This window comes from Canis lupus, chromosome 19 (assembly GCF_003254725.2).
Source record: "Canis lupus dingo isolate Sandy chromosome 19, ASM325472v2, whole genome shotgun sequence".
NCBI classification, from domain to species: Eukaryota; Metazoa; Chordata; class Mammalia; order Carnivora; family Canidae; genus Canis; species Canis lupus.
Window position 1 is genome coordinate 46,696,153 of NC_064261.1, and position 21,219 is coordinate 46,717,371.

The 21,219-nt window shown below is 38.6% G+C and overlaps 1 protein-coding gene across 3 annotated transcripts in view; it reads left to right on the forward strand.

The window, feature by feature from the left end:
* ARHGAP15 (Rho GTPase activating protein 15) overlaps positions 1 to 20,544 on the forward strand; it is a 608,969-nt gene extending 588,425 nt beyond the window's left edge. For all 3 annotated transcript variants that reach the window (XM_025431170.3, XM_049097196.1, XM_049097197.1), the window contains one exon: positions 20,181 to 20,544. In XM_025431170.3, the coding sequence (XP_025286955.3) occupies positions 20,181 to 20,364 (184 nt within the window). In that variant the 3' untranslated portion in view covers positions 20,365 to 20,544. The remainder of the gene's footprint in view (positions 1 to 20,180) is intronic.
* The last annotated feature ends 675 nt before the right edge of the window (positions 20,545 to 21,219 follow it).

The window sequence follows — 21,219 nt, forward strand, 5'->3', positions numbered from 1 at the left end:
GAGTCCCTCAAGTCCCTCACACAGTAAAAAGTGGAATCAGGGGAGAAGGGCAGGCTTTCCGTTGCTTTGTACAAGCTGATCTTCCACCCAGGCAGTAAAACTGGTGTGTGCTCCTGAGACTAAAGCTTCCTCACGGAATCTCCTTTTCCTCAGGGTCCATGGTAATCTGGGTGAGTTGGGTCTCCCGGATCGCTACACAATTCTATAGGCCAGTGAAGTGGATTCTTCCTCACTTGGGTGAGGTAGACATTACCTGTCAGGAAGCAAGACTTTCCAAGACAAACTCCACTACTCCTGCATTCTATATTTGACACCTTCACCCAATTTCTCACTACCTCATAAAACCTTTGAAAATGGTGCATCTGAGGAAGACGTTTGGCACTTACTGAATTTCCTTTTCTAAAAAAAAAAAAAAAAAAAAAAAAAAGCTCATCTCCATGTAGTATCAGATTATTGTATTTCCAAATTATATTCTCTGGTCATTATCGGTAATTTTTTTTTCCAAAGTAAAAAGAGAAGCCAGGAGTGAGTAGAAGGGGAAGGAGGAATGATGTGGAAAGGGACTTAACATCTTAGCCGAGGTACTTGGCTCTTGCTCTTGGACTTCAGAGAGGACAGCTCAGAAGAGTACTGTGGACAGCTCTGTTGCAACGGTTGATAGAAAAACATGGGGGTGTTTCTAACTGCTGGTCAGGTTAGCTCCCTTTCTGCTGAAGCAAAAAGGCATCCAGATGAGGAAAAATTTAACCTTTCAGCCACCTATAAAGTAGAAGCTATTTATAATAATAAGAAGCTACAGAATGCCTACACTTTCTACTGCAAACAAAAAGAGGAGTAAAGCTGAAGGTGACACACCACCTAAAGTCAAAGATGTTGCAATCTAATTGAGAAAGATAAAACATATGTGCATGAAATAACTGAGAGATAAAAATAAAACACGTCGACAACAATGTAATACAATCTGAATGTTTAAAAGCCAAGAAAGCAAATAAGGAAGTGATCGGAATACAATTTTTAAAGGCTCCCTCGCAGAAACGAGCTTAAATATGGCTTTGGATACGGTGAACAGAGTGCAAAGCAATTCAGATGTTTGTGGCCATAAGGATAGAGGAGCAGGGGAACTGACCTCTGGACCTCCAGTGCTTGCAATCTGCTGTCATTATCTCCTTTCTTTTTTTACTTTTTTTTTTTTAATTAATAGATTTTATTTCTCAGAACAGATTTAGGTTGATAGAAAACTGAGCAGAAACTACAGAGTTCCCCTGTACTTCCGCCCCCACTCGCACCGAGTTTCCCCTACTATTAATATCTTGCATAGTGAGGTCCAGTTGTTGAAATTGATGAGCTGATATCAGTACATTGTTCCTAACTGACCCCTAGGGTTTACCTTAAGGTCCACTCTTGACTTTGTATATTACAAAGATTTGGACAAATGTATAATGACGCGTATCCACCACTGTAGTATCATCCACAGTATTTTCCATGCCCTAAAAATATCTCCGTGTTCTTCTTACTCATCCCTCCCTTCCTGCTAACTCCTGACAACCACCTATCTTTTACTATCTCGAGAGTTTTGCCTTTTCCAGAATGTCAGATACTTGGAGACACAGCATTCACCCTTTTTCCGACTGACCTCTTTCCCTTAGTAATATGCCTCAAGAGTCCTTCACATCTTCCTGTGGTTTGATAGCTTCTCCTTTTTATCGCTGAATAATGTTCCATTGTATGTCCAACCGTTTGTTTATCCAGTCACCCACTGAAGGACACATAATGATCTTTGTAAATTTAAAAACAAGTCTTTTAAACTGAAGTTTTAACTTTTTTAACCAGTGCATTGCTCAGGTAGGAAATGTGGTTCTCAAACACATGTTCTTTTCGCATGGAGACTTCTTTGTCAAGGGGAGTAGGTTATAATTTCGGAGCACGTGATACCAGACTATCATTTCTGTCCTTAAACGTGAGTCATGGGCCACTTCATTTTCTTGTTTTCATTCTTTGGTGACATGACAGCAATGAATTTTAGAATATACAACCAAAAAAAGAGAACTACAGAATTAAGTTCTGAATTTTTAAATGAACGTGGTTAGTATCAAACATCTAAAAAAAAAAAAAAAACCATCTAGTTGGGGGGGGTCATCCCTTTTCTTTTCCTCTAGAACTATAATGATATGTTGTTTTCACAATGAATCAGAATCTAAGTCTAAATTTGGAGGTATGCCTTTTTTCTCTCTTCTTTCGTTATGGTGTTAATTATGCCCCCAAAAACAATTCTATGATTTTTCCCCAAAGCCATATCCTAAGCTGTGGTTGATTCTCTAAGTTGAACCAAATGTCACATAACACATCTCTGTCTTTCTTTTTGACACCAAATAACATTGATAACCTAATTATTCCTGAGTAGTAGTAATAGTAGCGATAATAATAATTAATATTAAAAAGGCTGCCCTGCCATTTGAAGGTAATTTACAATGAGAGCCCATCTACTTGGCTCCATGATTACATATACACATTGATTTTAAGACAGCACTCGGGAGGCTTTGCCAGAAAAATTTAAAAGTTCAAGTAGAAAAAATAATCACAATATCTTTCAGTCATTTGCTGCTCATATTTGTGTCCTTAAAATGCACAACTAAACGCTCTCTACATACGGATATCACTTGGTAGGCGGGGTGTATCTTATTACTGGGTTATTTTCCAGTACATTTGGCGTAGTTAAGGTAAAGTGTATTAACTTTCTCTCAAAATAAAGATGAAAACAGAGTTGTAGCAGCCGTGAATGCTTCAGCCATTGTCAGCAAGTTAAGAACTGACAGGAGGTCCAAATAATCAAGTCTGCCTGGTGCATATACCGTGGTTTTCCCCTGGGATATCTGGTCTAATCCTACAATGTATCTGACTGGCATGAATGTAGAATTACTTTCAATAAAGATTTTATTTCAAGCTTGGATGATTTCCCCAAAAACATCTTGTCACTAAGGCAAAGTATATCATAGAATATCTGATTTTTTTTTCTTGCTACAAGTCAGCTTTTGAGGGGGAAAAATACACATTTCAACTCAAGTACTCAACTCAGGTCAATTCGCTGTAAAAAATCACATTTTAACATATCTAGACTGATTAAAGATTTGCTATGTTAAAGAAATCAGAGAACTGTCAACGGAAGCTTACCCCTAAGTCTGCAAATGAAAAGAATAAGTAACACATTTGCTCATCTACAATTTGCACTCTCCCTGCAGTAGCCTCCAATCGAAGGGCAGGCAGGACAGATGACTCCACAAGCTAACACCCGGCTTCTAGAATATTTGTCTTTTTGCAAGTAAGGAACATTTAAAGGTCACATCTTCCAATAAGTATGAGATTGTTTCCAGGCTATATGAGAAATATGAATGGCTTGGTCATGATCACACTAAAATGATCTTCATTTCTCTATTTATCTTTTCTCTGTCTTTATGCTATTCTCTTCCTTCGTGATGCCAAATTAAGTCAGTGTGTTCAAGATAGGGGAACAGGACAGTTGCAGTACATTACTCTACTTCGAAGTCACTGAAATGTTTCACTTTACGCTTGCTTACATTATTTCAAGCCTTGGTGTCACTATGTGTAATTTGTGCTTGGTTCATATATTCTCAAAAATATGTTACCTAGAAAGTTTCACCTTTTAGTCACTAAAAGCGCACAAATCATATGGTTCAGTTCTAATGGAAGAGGAGTAATTATTTTAATATTTAATAACCATAGTACATTATATTTATGCAATGTTTTAAATTCAAAATCCCTCTTATCTCTATTACTATATTTTATGACTAACACATAATATCATGATAGGATGTACATGCAAGAATGAAAACTCAGTATGACTGGGAGCAGATAAAACTCAAGAGACGCATAGAAAGGTCTAGATTTGGGTCTCGACTTTTTTATTTAATGGGCTGTGTGAACTTTAGACAGGTCATTTAGCCAAAAGTCTTTAAAGTGCCTGAATTTCTATAAAGCGTCACAGGCAAATCTGGGGGCTGCACATCAGATGTGCCAGTGACACTTCTTAGAAACTCAGGGACCCATGCCTCAATCCTGGGAGCTAAATCGGGATCTCTGTGCAATTTCTTTGCTCTTTCAAAAGCTCTAGCCAAAGCAGAAAACCAATGAGTCCTAACCTCCCTTTCCTTGTTTATAAACTAACAATTAACAGAAGTAAATGTTATCACATATGATAAAAACGAACATTTCTAGAATTGTGAAAAGCTTTGTGCACACTTTTCATTTGATCTTCAAAACAACCCCAGAGGTCAGTTTGGCCATTAACCTCACTTTCTAGACAAGGCATCTGAGGCTCGGAGAACCTTTCAGACTATCTAAGACCATGTAGTCAATATACCATATTGAGAGGAAAAAAAAAAAAAAATGTATTCTGAGATTCCAGGCTCACCCAAGCCCAGTGCTTCTCATCTCTCACACAAAGAATCACATGCAGAGTTTTTATCATACCCAGACCTCACTGTGGGCCAAATGCAACACATTCTCTGTGGGTTAGTCCCAGATGTTGATATGGTTTTGAACGCTCCATAGATGATATTAACGTGCAGCTGGGATTGAGAATCTCTGCTTTAAAATACCAAGAACAAGTTTGGAAAACATGAAACTCTATACACAGGGCATGAGGACTTCATCCCAGGTTTGTTTGTTTCCCCTACAACATTGCCTACAATATTATTGACTATATTCTCTATGCTGTACTTTTTATCTCCACCGTTTGTTTTATACGCAGAAGTTTGTAGGTTTTATCCCACCTTTGTTGATGATAAAACATGAATTTGGAGTGGAATGGAATGATTCATGAACACTGAGCTGGTCAGAGCTAGACTCTGAACTAGATGTCAGGTCTCATTTTCTGAAGCAGTTTTCTGTTTACTAGAACTTCTCTGATTGCCCAGAGCTCATGACTAGAATCACAGGTTGGATGTGACACGGTGATGGTTTTCTATGAACACCAGTGGAAGGAGTGGAACAGGATGAGAAAGAAAGAGAAGCCAAACTATGAGGTGACCCAACAAAGTCTGGCCAACACACAGGAGTTCTGAAGCATCTATGGCCCATCAGAGTTGTCTCCAAATGGACCAAAATGGCTTGGCCTTTTTACCCTCCACCATGATCAGTCATTGACTATGGACTATCTCTGAGACTCTCTTGGGGTTAGGCTCTCTTCAGCTGAGGCAAAGTTTGCAAGACTAGACCACTGAAGCTCACTGCTGCCTAGCATCTAAACCGGGAGAATAGTCCTTCCTTGAGGAGATAACTGGACATATCTTGTGTCCACCACAGTGTAAAAATCCATTCTTTATGTTTGGGGGGAGGGCAGTTCCCCAGGACTCCAGCAGGCCTCACTCTGTGGAAGCCTTTGAGGGAGAAACTTTGGTAGGCTGAAAGCAAGGCCTGCAGCGGCAGCTGGGCCCCAGCCTGTGACTGACCCTCACTGTCTTCTCCTCCACAGTCTCTTCTAGTTCCCCTCACCCTCAGTTATCACCTCTGCTGATCATGATGGCTGACCTGCTGCAGCATCTCAGGCCTTTATCCCTTAGAGGTCCAAGCTCTGATCACCATGTCTTCTCAAGGATCACTAGTCTAGCCATTAACCATCTCTGTCACAACCGGGTGACAAAGAACTTGGAGACCCCATGGGGATCATTTGGATGTCACACATATTACTCCCTGTCCCCATTATAAAACAGCAACCTGACTCCCTTCATTTGATCAGGGTTAATGACCTGTGCCTAGATGGTCACTCTTCTGGCCTGCTGGTCCCTGGACAAGAAGCCCCAAGTGCTCAGGAGCAGTAGTAGCCCAAACTATGATGAGATGTAGCATTCTAATACAGTGATACAAGCTGTATAACATCCTTGTTGCCTGTCCATTTATTTTTTTTCTTGGGGATCCCATATTCTATTAACTGTCTTCATAATTCTCTGAGTCAGGTCCCTGTGGCTGCCCGTGGGCCCTGCTGTTAATTATTGTAACTGCATCTACCTGGTTTCTAGCAATCAAGTCCTACCACCTGGCCTCTATTATTTCAGCGTTTTATTATCCCTATTGTTATCCAAAAGCCTAGTTCTGTAATGGGCATTCCTATAGGCAACCCTGATTTACAAGGCAAAAGCCCTATAATTGCAAACAACATTTTTGGAGAGTATCACTGGTGCTTAGCAATAGCCCTTCAATCTCATTGATCTTGCAGTTACCATCCACAAACTCCCACCATTATTTTTAAATGCCTAATACATTATTCCAAGTACTATTCTCTCCTTCATGGACATAACATCCCAATTCACCTCCAGTGAGAGTTTTAACAATTGGTCTGCCATCTTGTGCTAAGACCTAACTGTGCTTGGCTGTCACCGACAGACTCTTCATTATCAGCCGTAATGGCAGCAAGTGACCCAGCTCCAAATCCCTTTCTTGGACCACTTTTGGAATCAATAATCACAGGCTATGTTCTCCACAGGGAGACCCTGAAACAGAGTTTGATATGCAGGGACTGTGGAACTCTGTGGAAAGGAGAGGGCAGGAATAGATTTGGACAGAAGAAGTTGAACAGAGGAGTGGACCGAACAAAACCTCAGCCAACTCCACTGGGAGCTCTGGTGTCCATGCAACCCATCAGTGTTGTCCCACAGTGAGAAGAAAGGGCCACATTTGTATCTGCAGTGGGTCAGCCAGTGCCCTTGGGTGAGGGGGCTCACTGCAGTTGAAGTAAAACTTGAAGAATACAATTGAGGCCATCTACTCGCTTCATTTCCTATAGCGAGGCAGGGAATCCAAGTAGCCCAGCTCTGTATCCAAAGGAGCCACCGTCCTTATCACATTGGTAAAGATAGGAATGATCTCTAAGGAATCTGCAGGCTAGAAGACCCTTCTAGTATAGCCCAGTATAGTGAGTGCTTCATCGTGGTCCCTAAACATTGACACACTACATCCTGCTCATGGAATTTGTTATAACAGGTGATTACAAATGGGTGAGCTAAACAATAGAATCATGAGTTAGTCCAACATCCATATGTACAAGTACATATGTAGAAACTGGCACACTTTATTTCCCTACCGCAGTACAGATTATAAATGTATATGTGTAAAAGCAAAATAAATAGTTTCTGTCTTTGAGCCAAGCATTATATACATTTTGAAGGGGTTTGTATTTTTGCAGATACATTGAGCATTTTACCTAAAATGGAATTTGGTGGTCAGATTTTAGATGGTGTCATTATCTTTAACTTCCACCATCCATAATATAAACCAGATAAAAATTACATTCTATTCTAAGTCCCTTCCTCTAATTTTGTTCAAACTGGGTACATGTTGGAAACTCATTGTCAATAGTACATAGGAAAGAAAGGCAATCTGTACAATTAGAGGCCCTTCACAAGCTCTTCAGAAATGCTTGCTCTCTTCGCTGCCTTCATGTTCTTATCATCACAGAGTAGGTGTAAAACTGAGGTATGCAGGAAATGTAATTATTGTGCCATAATCAAAATCAATTTCCCTTTCAAGGTCCATTCTTCTAGATGATTTAATCAACTCAGAGTGTCTTCTAGACATTTTCCTGGGCCATTTCTAGATCTGGAGGGCTGTGTACAGCCTAAGCATTTGTTGGGGCCAGGTAGAGCAACCATTTACACAGTATTTCAATAAATATTTATTGAGCACCTAGTACTATGAGCCAAATACTAATCTTGGTCTAGGGATATAGCACTAAACAAAAACAAATGAAATCCTGGTGCTTTAGATGTTTACATTCTACTGGAAAAAGATAATAAGGCCGATAAGCAGGGTGGAAAATTGTCTGGCTCTTGTCACCTGTCCAAGCTGATGTTCATTCTCTCCTGTTTTTCTGTCATCAGCCCCAACTTCCAGGCCCAAATCTTGTTTGAGTCCCCATCCAGGCAGAGCTCTGTGAGCCTATCTGACTTCAGCTTTCCCAAGACCTACCATGCAGAAATGTCTAACTATCTCTGGTATATAAAACATGAGGAACTCTGGAATCCTACTATACCCCTAGGTTTTCTCCAAGAAGAATTTGAGCCTGTCTGATCTCAGAATCTTCAAACCTTCTAACAGCCTATATCTTCCGGGAATGGGGTAGGAAGGGCTTGGGACCGGACCACTTCTGTGGGACCTGACCAAAGTCTCAGCTCCCCTCTCCCTAACTCTCCTTCTTCCAGCCCAGAGAATCTCTCTCTTGTCTGCCAGCAGAGTAGCCTGGCTCTTCATCTACCCTCCAATCTACTTGTTAGGCCTTGACTGTAACTCTGAGTCCTTGGGCACTTAGGATCTTATAACTCAAAGATACAGTCCTTGGAATTCATATGCCCTCTTCTGCAAATCTCCAAAGCATGTTCCCCACTTTTCTGCTGCATCATCTCTTCACTGAGCTTGATATGCTGCTAGTCAGCAGCATTGGGGAATCTTGAGGAAAGGTAAGAAGTACCCAGAAGGCTGGGAAAGAAACCTTAGTTATTACATATTATCCCATCTCATCTCAAATGATAGTTTGACTTTCCAGAATGTCCATTCTTTCATTTTAATATGGGAGCCCAAACTACATTTTAGATGTTATTCAACTTGCCATTGAATAGAAGAATCTTGACCATCACTGAACAACCTCCCCATGGGAGACTCATGGCCCTTTTAAGTTCAGAATATTTAAGAACCTTGGCAGTTGCTCACAGTATTTTTCTGGTACACATATGGAAACATCAAAAACCAAACACTAATAGTAGTGATATCTAAGCGGTGGAATTATGAGAGATTTTCATTTTCTATTTCAACTTGTCTGCATTTTCCTAAATTTTCTGTAATAAGCATGAATCTTTTGAAGAAACCTCCTCTGTTTTCACAACTTGAATTCTGCATGTGGAGATGAAGTCGGTCTCTGGGCTAATTCCAGGAACTGGATTTACAAGAGGGAAGTCAACTTTTTCTTCTATGTCATGGCTTTCGGCACTCGGTTATCATGACTTCACTAACTATTCTCTTTTCCAAATGTAACACCCACCATCAGTGTCTGCACGCCACCACTGAAGAGTACGTCACAGTGCTGGGCACATTTGCCTTGGTGCTCTCTGGTTGTGCAGTGTCCCTCCTAAAGTCAGGTCACTGTAAAAAGCATCTAAAACTAATTTTTGGTTTCTCAGAAAGTAAAATTAAGCATGGAGGAATGAATGATGATACCCAAATGGCAACTCATTCTCTTTCAAGCTATTCTGGGATCTTTTAAGCAAGGAGACAACTTTCAAGAAAACTACTGAAGGTTTGATATAGATGCCCTTAGTGGGAAGTAAAATAGCTGTTCTCCTCACCTATGTGAAAAGGAAAACTAAGAGGCTGATGAATTCTGACTTTCTACATTGATAGCATTCCTTTTAGTCTTATCTAACATCACTAGGCAAATATCTAAGTTCCATATTTTCCACTAATACTTCATAATTAGGTGCCTTATTTTGGTTGGCCTATTAATGCTGGCCCATGCACAGCCCCCATATTCTGTATAAAATGTTTCTACAGCATACTTATTTCCTCAACTGCCTTACTGGACAAATTCAGGTAGAGAATAAGGATGGTCTTATCGTGTTTTCTAAAGATAATCCCAACATGTAAGATATTTCCTAGCCTTTTGCCCCAAATCAATGTCTTCCCAGCTAACGTTATCAGCAGCTACTGGTGAATCAGCAGAGTTCAGGGGCATAAAAATTAAGACTTCTTTTACTACTGACACAGTCAAATGTGGATGGCTAAAACCATTTTAAAAGCTCCTGGGGGGGGGGGGGGCGGGCAGCCCTGGTGGCTCAGCAGTTCAGCGCCTGCCTTTGGCCCAGGGCCTGATCCTGGAGGCCAGGGATCGTGTCCCACGTCGGGCTCCCTGCGTGGAGCCTGCTTCTCCCTCTGCCTGTGTCTCTGCCTCTCTCTCTGTGTGTGTGTGTGTGTCTCTCATGACTAAATAAATAAAACCTTAAAAAAAAAGCACCTAAGGGAAACCATACCTGAGATTCTCAACCTATTTTGCCAATAGTATATTTCCAATCACAATGAGAAACAAATGTTTTCAAAAGTTTAAAACACTGTGTGAATCTGGAGAAAAAGCAATAGAGATTCATGTGGTTTTTCTGCCACCTAAGACACCCTTCTCAGCTCGGTAAACATATCCTTGAACATAAATTAGGTGATTACAAAAATCATATGTCTCGCAAGACTTTTTGTTGACTCTCACTTCTCTCCCCCAGTCTTCCCTAGGCCTCAGGCCTCACCATTAGGAAACACCTGGGTTTCAAACTTACAATTCTTGAATCTCAATTATTTGTGGAAAGACCATCCATATTCCAGAGGAATAAAAAAATCTACATCTCTTAATCTATGCTCTGCCATTTCCTACGTGGCTTTGGTCAAATTATTCAATATTTTTATCAGGCTCCTTCTTTTGACCTGAAAATTGTGTTTCACATCTGAAAAAGAAAAAAAAATAGGAGGAATATCCCAAATACACAATGAAGTTAAAATGACTTAAACGGCAAAGTGCTCATTCAGAATATACACAGAGATCATCAGCAAAGTAGAATATTCGAGGTATGTGTGTCTGTGACTATAAAGAACTCTCCTCAAAATATAACATCAAAAATCAATGGGGAATGGGCAATTTATGCCACCAAATACTATTGGGGACATTAGCCAGCTTTTACAAAGAAATAAATCTAGATTACCATCCCATTTAACCTGTTAAAACATATTTAAGATGAATTAGAGGGTATGTTGAAAAATAAAATTATCTTAAAAGCTAGGAGAAAACATTAATGGTATTATCTGATCTCTTTAAATGAGTGGATTTTATAATAAGAAAAACAATGTTAGAAATTCCAAAAGAAATAGTACTATGTATGCACACATAAAAATGTAAATGAATAAAATTAAAGAATCAAAAATTGGGAGAATATAAATACAACAAAAAATAATGAAATATCATGCTTCTTTATACATGAAAAACTTACAAATCTGTAGGTACAAGGATGTTCATTGTCTCTAATGACAAAGACTTAGAAGCAACCTAAAGCCAACCAGCAGAGGAATGGTTAAATAAATTAAGGTATTTCCATACTATGAAATGGAACAACTTTTAAAAAAGGATGGGGTATTTTTATATATACCGACTTGGAAAGATGCCCATGATACATAGTTAAAGGGGAAAAAGCAAATTGTAGCATATTATGTATTTTTTAAATTTTATTCTTTTAAAAAAGAAAAATACATATATATTAAGATGATAAATAGATGGATAGATAGATGATAGATAGATAGATAGATGATAGATGATAGAAAAACATCCAGAAAAAATATCCATCTATTAATTTTAGTTATCATTAAGGAGTTTGACTAGAAAATGGGAGGTTTTTTACTCTTTTACTTTGTATATTCCTGATTAGGACTTTTTTTTTTTTTCAAAGTTTATGCATTAGTTTTGTCATACAAGATAAATAAAATGGGTTGAAGTAACAAACACACAAAATTACAAGCTCTTAAGGAGAAAGGGAGCAGGAGATATGCATAGCTATTCACAGAAGAGAATATCCACCACATGGCTGTTTATTTTTTCTTTAACTTTGCACACATTTCCGAATTCAAAGAATCCTAAGTTCAAGGAATGACAGGCCATTGAAAAATGCCTATCAATTGGCAACTATTTTAAAGAGTAGTACCAGATGACGATGATGTTCACAGGACTAGTAGGCCCTCCCACATGTTATCATATTTTTAAAAAAGAAGAGCTGTAACTTAATGATCTAGTGTGAGTCCTCAAAGTGTGGTCCCTGGAGGAGCAGTATCATCATCTGGGAACTTGTAAGGAATGCAAATTCTCAAATCCCTCCCCACACTTGGTGAATCAGAAATCTGGAGGTAGAGCTCTGCCATCTGTGTTTTAACATGGCTTCCAAATGAATCTCACGAATGAGAAAGTTTGAGAACCATTGATCTAGTCGTTACATTTCTACTATTTTACTGTAAGGCAGGGTTTCTCAACAGCAGCACTATTGATATTTGGGGCTGCAAATTTTTTTGTGTGTTGAAAAGTGTGTCCTATGCATTGTAGAATGTTTATGGACATCCTTTGCCTCTACCCACTGGATGCCAGTAGCAACACCCCGCCCAGTCATGACAATCAAAAATGTTTTCAACGTTGCCAAATGTTGGGGGTGGGAGCAGGATGGAGGTCAAAATTGCCTCTGGTTGGGAATCATTGCCTAAGGAAATACTCCAAAATGTGGAGGAAGAAACCATGGAAAGATGTTTTTATATATCTGTTTCACTTAGGGTTAGGGTACAAGCCATTCTGTCCCATATACGGTAATGAGGCAATAATAAGTATTACATATGTAAGACATGAGAATTGCTCATGATCAAAGTGAAAAATGCTGGGTATAAATTATATAAAAAGGATTTCTCAAATACATATGAAGATAAATTATTTATACTTCATATCACCTAAATGTTGACAGTGTCATGCTCCTGCTCAAAACCCAAGATTAGATTCCTACACTCTTGGAATTAGATCCTGAACATTTACCAAGGCCCATGAGACTCCTCAAAGCCTCCCTACCTCCTCTGACTCACTCCCCAGTCTTCAGCCACACTCTCCCCTTCTTTGTTTCTAGAACCAAGCACAGTGTCATGGCTGGGGCTTTGCATCTACTATTCCCTACCTTGGATTTTCCCTCCCCTGGGATATGCAACTAAGCAGATCTCTGCTCAAATGTCCCTTCCTTCAGGGGGGCTCCCTGAGTACTCTGCCTACCACATGTAGCATTTCCCACTACTCTCTGCTCATTAGAATTATCTGAGGGTTATATTATCTGCAGGCAGGCAGGCTCCACCCATACTAAGTAAACAAGAATCTCTGGAGGTGGATTCCTGGTGACTAGGGTTTTTTAAAAGGGATCAGCGGAAGAACTACTTCTCAGTTTTTCCTGTATTTCAGTGACTAAAATCACACTGTATATTTGTTGGTGTATTATTTGTTGTCTGGTTTTCCCACTAGATTATAAACTTCATATGGGCAAAGATTTTGTCTATTTCACCCCCTGCACTATCCCTGACATCCAAAATAGTGTCCAATACCTAGTAGGCACTCAATAGATTTTTTATAAATGAATACTAGTTACATTGAGCTGTTGTTCATGGTTACTGATGGGTTTTTCCTTTTATTATACTTTTCTAAACCCTCCAAATTCTGATGTTACTTTTAATCAGAAAAAAAAACAATTTTTAAATCTGACTTTGAAAATTGTGATCTATTTGAAGCACGGTGATTAACACGTAATAGATATTCAACAACTAGTAATTATCATTAGTGATTATTTTTTATATTATCTATTATACAAGGGCTTTGGCTATAATATCCCATTTTATCTATAGTGTTGTTACCATATAGAATACACATTCCCCTAGACATAAGTTATTATTATTATTATTATTATTATTTTACTTTACTAAGTCCTTCTAATCTTGTTAGATATTCTGAATATTGCTTTAAAGATACTTTAGAATCTCCCTCTAATGTGCAATCAATGAGTATGAAACAAGTAAATAATTGAAAATGTTTCAATCTTCTACACTGAAGTCAGCGTAAAAAGGTATTTACTAATTGCAAAGAATAAGGCCATGTCAGCTATGAATATGCAACTGCCATATGAAGCTCCTTTTCCATAATGTGCTTTGAGGGAATTACATGCACATGGTTTAAAAGATTATTTAAAAGCAAAAATGTCAGAATATAGGGATGATGCCCATTTAGAAGAGTAGTTGTCAACTTGCTTTGGAAAAAAATAATGTAAAAAAAAAAAAAAGAAAGAAAAAAATAATGTAATATTTAGATGTAAAATTGAATACTTTAAAATCAGTTCAAACCAATTGATTTGTAAGTTAACATATTAAAGATGGCTGAAATACCAGTGAATGACCACGTCAACACACATTAGTGCTAAATACAAAAACATTTATGAGCATTCTTCTGCTTTTGCAATATTTGAAAATTTTTCTAACATCCAGCCATGACTGCAAAGGAAAAGATTGAATTTCTCCTTAGTCCTCAGTCTTATTAAAAAAAAAAAAAAAAAAAAAGAGATAAAGACCACTGTAGACAGTAGCATACTTTGTACAAAAGAGGGTAGGCAAGCTATGGTTAGCAAGGATCCCCTCAAAATAGTCGTAGCACATGTGAATCATAAGTCAAGCACATTTAAAATTTATTCTATTTTTAACAGCTTCTCTTCACTTAAGTGGGCAAAGTCACAAGTAACATTTCACATACAAGTGCCTAAGCTGTATTTTCTCAGCAGGTGTGACCTGATGGCAAGAAAACATTTACCACCACAATTTCCCCATTCAAATTAAACCATCCTAAGGTTATGTGTGTTGGAAAATAACAGCATTCCAGAGATAGGGAAGGGAGCACTTCTAATACACCTCCAATAACTTGAGAGTTGTCCTGCAGGCAATTATGTGGCTTTCAACTTCCTCTGCAAGTCACTATGGTAACAGCAAAGCACAGAGTTAAAAGAAAGTTTGCATCTGTATATTTGTTTGGAGCTGAACTATTATTAAATGCTTTGGTCTTCTTAATTCAGCATTAATTTTGAGTTTTATAGTAAAGCTCTCTTTCAGTCTGAGTCATTTGGTTGTGATTTAAAGCAACTAAGAAATTTCTTTGGGTTAGCAATTCAGCTCACTTTTGGAAAAAACTTACCCAGCAGAAGGCTGCAAGGATTTTTTTGTCTGGGGTCCAACATCTGTAGCACCGGATCATAGATTATTTCTAAAATAATCTTAAATTGATGGATCATTGCTCCTTCCATTTGGACCCAACAAAAAGTAGCTCTGGCATTTCCTCTCCTTTTTATGCTGTAAACTATATATCAGTTTTGCAGCTCTTGCCAGAAAAATGAATTCTTACCCATTTCAAGATTTTATAAACTTGAATTTTACTTAACAGTATTAGAATTGCTTTTACAGTGAATGTATATCAAGTGCTATTTCATGAACAAATTTAAAAAATCATAATTATTTTTGTCAGGCTATTTTAAACTAAGCAGTATTAATAAATAGCCATTTTCGAAAGAGTGCAGTTTGGGATCTTTTTTCCTATTAGTCAAGCATTAACAGTCACTAAACTTCGAGCTCTTCATGTTGCTTAGAATCTTTGCTGTAAGAATTTCTGGGAATAAATTAATGGCGAGTAAACAACCATGTAGAGGAATTCCCAAATATTGTTATAAGATCGGAATGTTTTTGCACCTCCTTACCCATCCATCAGTTCACTGTACATTAATCTTTCAACCATGTCTTTGCTCTCACCTTTCTCGTTCAGATGTGTTCTTTTGCCTTTTGGTCTTTGTTTTGCCATAGAAGGGGAGTTTCTTTCATTTCTTTGCCGAAAACAGGTTAAATCGTAGCTCAAAATTTACAACACTGTCATGGAGTTTAAGGCCTAATGAAATCTAAGCCCGACCAGAGGGGTGGAACTTTCCAGAAATGACCACAATTTGACCTCTTTGAGTCAGCTGCTACAGAGTTCCAAAGCCAGGTGGCATAGGAGGGCAAGATCCATAACATTTTCAAACTTACATAGTAGGCCTTTAGCAAAGCAAGCTAAGAGCAGCATTTCCTAAAACATAACTCCTCAGGAAAGAGATCTATGACATCTGAGTCAGCTAGAGAAGATGTGAGTCAAGCAAAGATGAGCAGGGATATTTTTCTTCAGGACTTTTCAGAGCCTTTATTATGCTATTGTGTATTGTGAATATCCAAGGGAAAAAATGGCATACAATTTTCTCCAAAAGTTATTTTACTCTGAAATGTCTATTTTTGTAACTCTTATCACAGAAAGGGGGTTTGCAGAATCCACTTTAGTGAAAGATATCATCAGACCCGTAGTAAAAATCTGCATGGTTTCTGAGTCAGATCCTCCCTTCCAAAAATACAATTCAACTGCATTTTAAGCTACTGGAAGAATAACTTATTGTTTTTGAGAGTTTTCCATCTTTGGTACTAGATTGGATTTTTTTTCCATGCATGGCTTTTCTTTCCTTTACTAGCCTATGTTTCTCTCTACATATGTTTACTAGTTCAAGTCTTTAGAAATAATGGCACTTGTAATACCCAGCTGGTCCCCACAGCGGGAGTGGGAATTTTGATATCCAATGATTTGAAGTAAAAACAAAACAAACCAAACACACACAAAAACCCTGAGATTCAAATAAATTTTCAGGATAGTATGCTGGCAGTACTTTGAAATTATGGTTGACTCTCTTTGGGGTCCTAAACCAACCACTTAAGTATTTAACAGTTTGTTGAGGTAGACAATAGGTAAGTTCACATTTTAGTCAGGAAGTTTGCAATGGCCTTAATACATTTTCCAAGACATCCTCTGTTTGAGGGACTTCTTTGCTTCCCACTATTAGAAGGGAATCTAATCTGATTTAAACATTGATATGACAGTGTATTTGCCTATAGACACGAATCATAATTTGGTAGATCGTGATTGCTACCCCAAATCAGTCTTCGTTCTCAGCACCTTTTCTAACTGAAAAGTTGTTTGATTTTTCAACACTCAGCTACTGGTTGGTTGATATTCAGAAAAATAATTGAAGTATATATAAACATACACACACACACACACACAAGCACACATTCTCTAACAGTGAATCAGAAAGCATGGATTCTATTTAATACACTTCCACGTTGTCTTCTTAACTTACTTTCTCAACTACATTTGATTTTTCTAAAAGTTGCTGCACGTAACTTGATTTTCCAAAATTAGGAAAAAAATTCCAAGCTGTTAGGGAAATTTAACCTGCGGTAATGTAAATATAACAAGAATACAAAAAACTCTGTTGTTTAATAAAATCTACTGATAACAAGATTATTTTAAAGCACTCATAAGTTAAAGCCGGTTTTATTAAAGTCAAGTAGAAAGTGTGCAGAGAAATGGACAGAAAGGATACAAGTTTGCGATGGAATGAATGCTCCACATTCACACATGCATAAGAGCACAAAATGAACATTTGTCCACAGGAAATTTAGGAAACCGATGCATTGGCAGAAATCCATTACAAGAGTCCTCTTGCATAACCCACTGGCTGAGATAGAGAAATCTTTCCCCGAGGTGGAGTCTGACTTGCAGTTCTAGCCTCCTACTCTCCATCCTATTTAAACTCCGTCTCAGTGTCCTCCTCTAGATTTGATCCTACTCTGGATTCAAAGACCAGGCCTTTGGCTGAGAAGGAAGAACATGAAGAGCTTGGGGAAAACTGAAAACTAGTCTAGCCCCATTTCGGCCTTCATCCATCCCCCCTCATGGCCCACAACCTATACGCTGTTGCTTACTGGGATGCCCTGGAAAGCTGAGCGCCCCCTCCCCTTACCCAAGTTCCTCCAGATGCTACAGATCTCTTCCACCTCTACCCTTGTGTCCTCCTGACAGCCCCGAGCGCTCTCTCCAATAGTCAGCTCTTGGGTGTCCCTGGATTTCTAGCCCCCCCTTTTTGAGTTTGATGCAGTTCTGTCTCCTGGGATTTCACTGTCCTGCTACTAACTGAAATTACAGCTGTTATTGAATAAGAAAATCCATCTTCAATCCTCAATTAATCTTCACATCATCCCCTCCCTTTGCAGTCTCCCTGGAACCGGTCCTAATCTTCTTCTACCCTGTTGGCCAAGAGGCCTTATATCTTCACTCTTTCATTACATTTTTGCTTCTATTTCTACCTTCTCCGTGCCCTATTACCTCTGCGCCCTGTTCTCTGCTAGAAAAATCTTGTCAACTTAGATCTTTGCTAGCTCTAGATGAAGTTGTTAAGGCAACTTTTACCTAATAGGTACTCTAGTGATTAGTTATGTTTTCTTTCTCTATTTGCCTTAGCAAGCTTTTTTTTTTTTTTTTTAATTGTGATGGAGTCAATGAAGGAGTACACAAAAAGGTCTTACTTTAAAACCAAAAAAGAAAACTCTGTTTTTCCTTCACAGTGAATCTTACTAATGACTTCTATAATAAGAGGCTCTGGGAAAGGCTCAAGAGAGATCTTAAGCAGAGGTCAACAGGTGTATTAAAGAGAAGCAAAGTCTCACTCACTCCATTGGCCCCAACTCCGGGTTAAGAGAATGTTTAAATCATTCTGCAGAGTTGGTAAATGCAGTAGCAAAGTGGCAGAGTTTCTTATGTTTCAAAGGAAACGTTAAACTTGAAGTCTCTGATAACTCATTGATGCCCTAAAATATGAGGACCCCTTCTAGAATGTAGCTAAGACAACAGTGCTCACAGCTCTGCCTGCAAAATAAAGCAGATAAAAGCTCTGCCTGCAAAATAAAGCAGATAAAAAGTGAAAAACAGGAGACAGAAATCTTGAATATTCAGTCAAAATTTGAGTCCTTTTGCACACAATAAATCTATTCGAATCAGGCTGTCAATCACAATTCTACAGTAAGGAATACAAATTCAGACCTTCTATGGAAGGATCTTATGATCTCGTGGAAGTTGGCAGAATGAAAAACCAGCCAGTAACGAAGGGTAGGAGTCCTAGCCCACACCACGGCAATGATGCTTCCAAAGGCACCGAAACCAGACTGCCTGGGTTTGCACCTCAGCTCCGTGTGACAGCAAGCACTTCACTTCTCTCTCAGCCTCAGTCTTCTCACTTGTAAAACAGGCTTAATAACAGAAGCCACCTTGTGGAATGACTATGCGGATTAAGTCAGATAATACCATTGCTTAGAACAATACTTTTTTTTTTTTTTTTAATGTTGATTAGGTCAAGGGCATTTGCTGGCTGTGAACTTGTGCAGTGGAGAGTCCTAAATCCATGGCTTTGGTCCTTAGTTTCATTCAGGAGACAGAAGGCATGGCTTCTTGGTAACAGAAATGGTACTTCAAAGACCTGGGTTTGTGAAAAGATGGAAATAAAGCAAGTCTTCCTGCCTCCTCTGAGAGCGGATCAAACATAGGGTCCCTCGAGTCCAGCATTCCAATGTTCCACCATAGGCTCTCAGATGGAGACCCTCTGCCTTGCAGTGACGTTCCTTTGCCTCACTTTATTCTCCACACTCATGGTTCCCTTGCGTTGGGATGTCTGGTGATGTGCGAGTTTAGTGTTCTCAGCACCCTGTCCTTCCATATGCTAACCCTATTTCCTCAACATCACTCAAACCTCACCTTCCTAATGTTGATATAAAATTAAGTAGCCTTCAAAGGTAAGAATAAGCATCACTGTTTAAAAGTCTCAGTATTTAGAATGGGGTTTTATTTTCCTTTTAAGAGTCCTGTATTGAAACAGGCGAAGCGTTAACCATTAATAAAACCACATCCTAATGTGTCATTGGTATTCCAGCTCCCCGCTACAGTCCTCACACAAGCAAACATGTCTTCGATTCCAATGGGACTCTTTTCCTGTGCAAATTCTACAGGATTCTGTATTTTACTGAGGTGTGAGCTCAACGCGATGTCCAAAATGAGTGGAGACACTTAGAATTTGGCATACACCTAAGTGTCTCAGAACCTACCTTCTCTACAAAACATCTTGCAGTTAGCATTTGTCAGGAACACTTTTCTCACTCCAATCACTAAAAACTTATTTTCTAAAAATCTATGTCAATTATCATTAACTATACATATATTATTCTATTTATTGTGTTTGGATTCTTACAGATTTGAGGCATGTCACACCTGATTCCTCCATTGACTATAAACATTTCGAAGGCCAAATCTTGTTAAGTCTCCACAGTAATTTTTGCTGTTTATTTATTTATTCATCCCACATCTTTTGAGCACCCACAACATCCGGGTACTACAGGGATAAAAAGCCGGACAAGACAGTGAATCCCTCTCCCCAAAGTCATCAGTTCTTTTTTCATACAATAAAGCATGAAGAGTAGAAGATTTTCAAATGTCATGGTAGTTGCAGTTTTTCTAGAAGTAGAAAAATGTCTTGCCTGTGTTGCATTCTCCGTTTTGCCAAAGCCAATCACTGCCCTTACTGTCTTTCTTTAAATTGAAAGAAAGAAAAAAGAATTCAAGAACACAGAATTTTATACATCCATAGTAGCCACAATTTTGCTTCAAACTCATAGAATCTTCTCTCTTTCCCATCCCTCTCCAGGATTGTGGCCAAAGCCTCCAAGAACCTCATGTCCACTCAAAGCCTAGGGATTGTATTTGGACCTACCCTTCTGCGAGCTCAAGATGAAATGGGGAACATGGCGGTACATATGGTATACCAAAACCAGATAGCTGAGCTCATGCTGAGTGAGTACAATAAGATCTTCGGCTCAGAGGAAGACTGACAGGCAAGACAAGTGACTGAATATGTTCACATCTGTCTCGATGCCTAATATTTTTACATTTCTGTAAACATATTTCTGAAATATTTTTTTCCTTTCAAGCGACAGATGCCTCATTTTGTGAAAACTTAATGATAATTTTGTGTTTAAGTTCCAAACATTTGAATAAAATAGTTGACAATATTTGCCTATATGTGTTCTACATTAACCCCTTCATTGCTATTCCTTCGAGCATTTCTAGGCATTCATTATGCGTGTTCCACACTAGAAAATAGTGTGCAGAGCACCACGCATATCCAAAAGACAGTTTCAAAACTGCTCCTAGGCGTTGGGTGTGGAATCGTGTCAGTGTGAGTGTTGTCAATATGGGTATGAGGGCACACAGGTGAGCCTTATCACTACCCTGGCTGCCTCGCGCATGTCCCCATGCTCTTACTTGTACATGAATAGAACCAAAAGAGGGAAGAAGTCAGAAGCTAATCATTTTTATATAGCACAAAAAAGATCAGGTTCTCCACTAAAATAGATGTTATTTCATCTTTCAGGAGCATTTTTGCGTGTGCAAATATAAAATACAGCCCGGTTATCCTCAATGCTAGTTGGTGAAATTCACAAATGCAACATGTTGAGTGGCAATTTTTCTGAAGAGAAAAAAAGAGAGTTCAAACCATTTACCATTGAAGATTACGCACACACACACACACATATGTAAAATACACACGCACACATACATATACACTATTTGCAGTCCCAGAAACATACTGTCTTATAAATTAGAAGCAAAATTGGTGTCCTGGAATTTTGATCTTTATATCATACAGGAATTGCATGACTGCTCATTTTTAATGTTAGCATCCA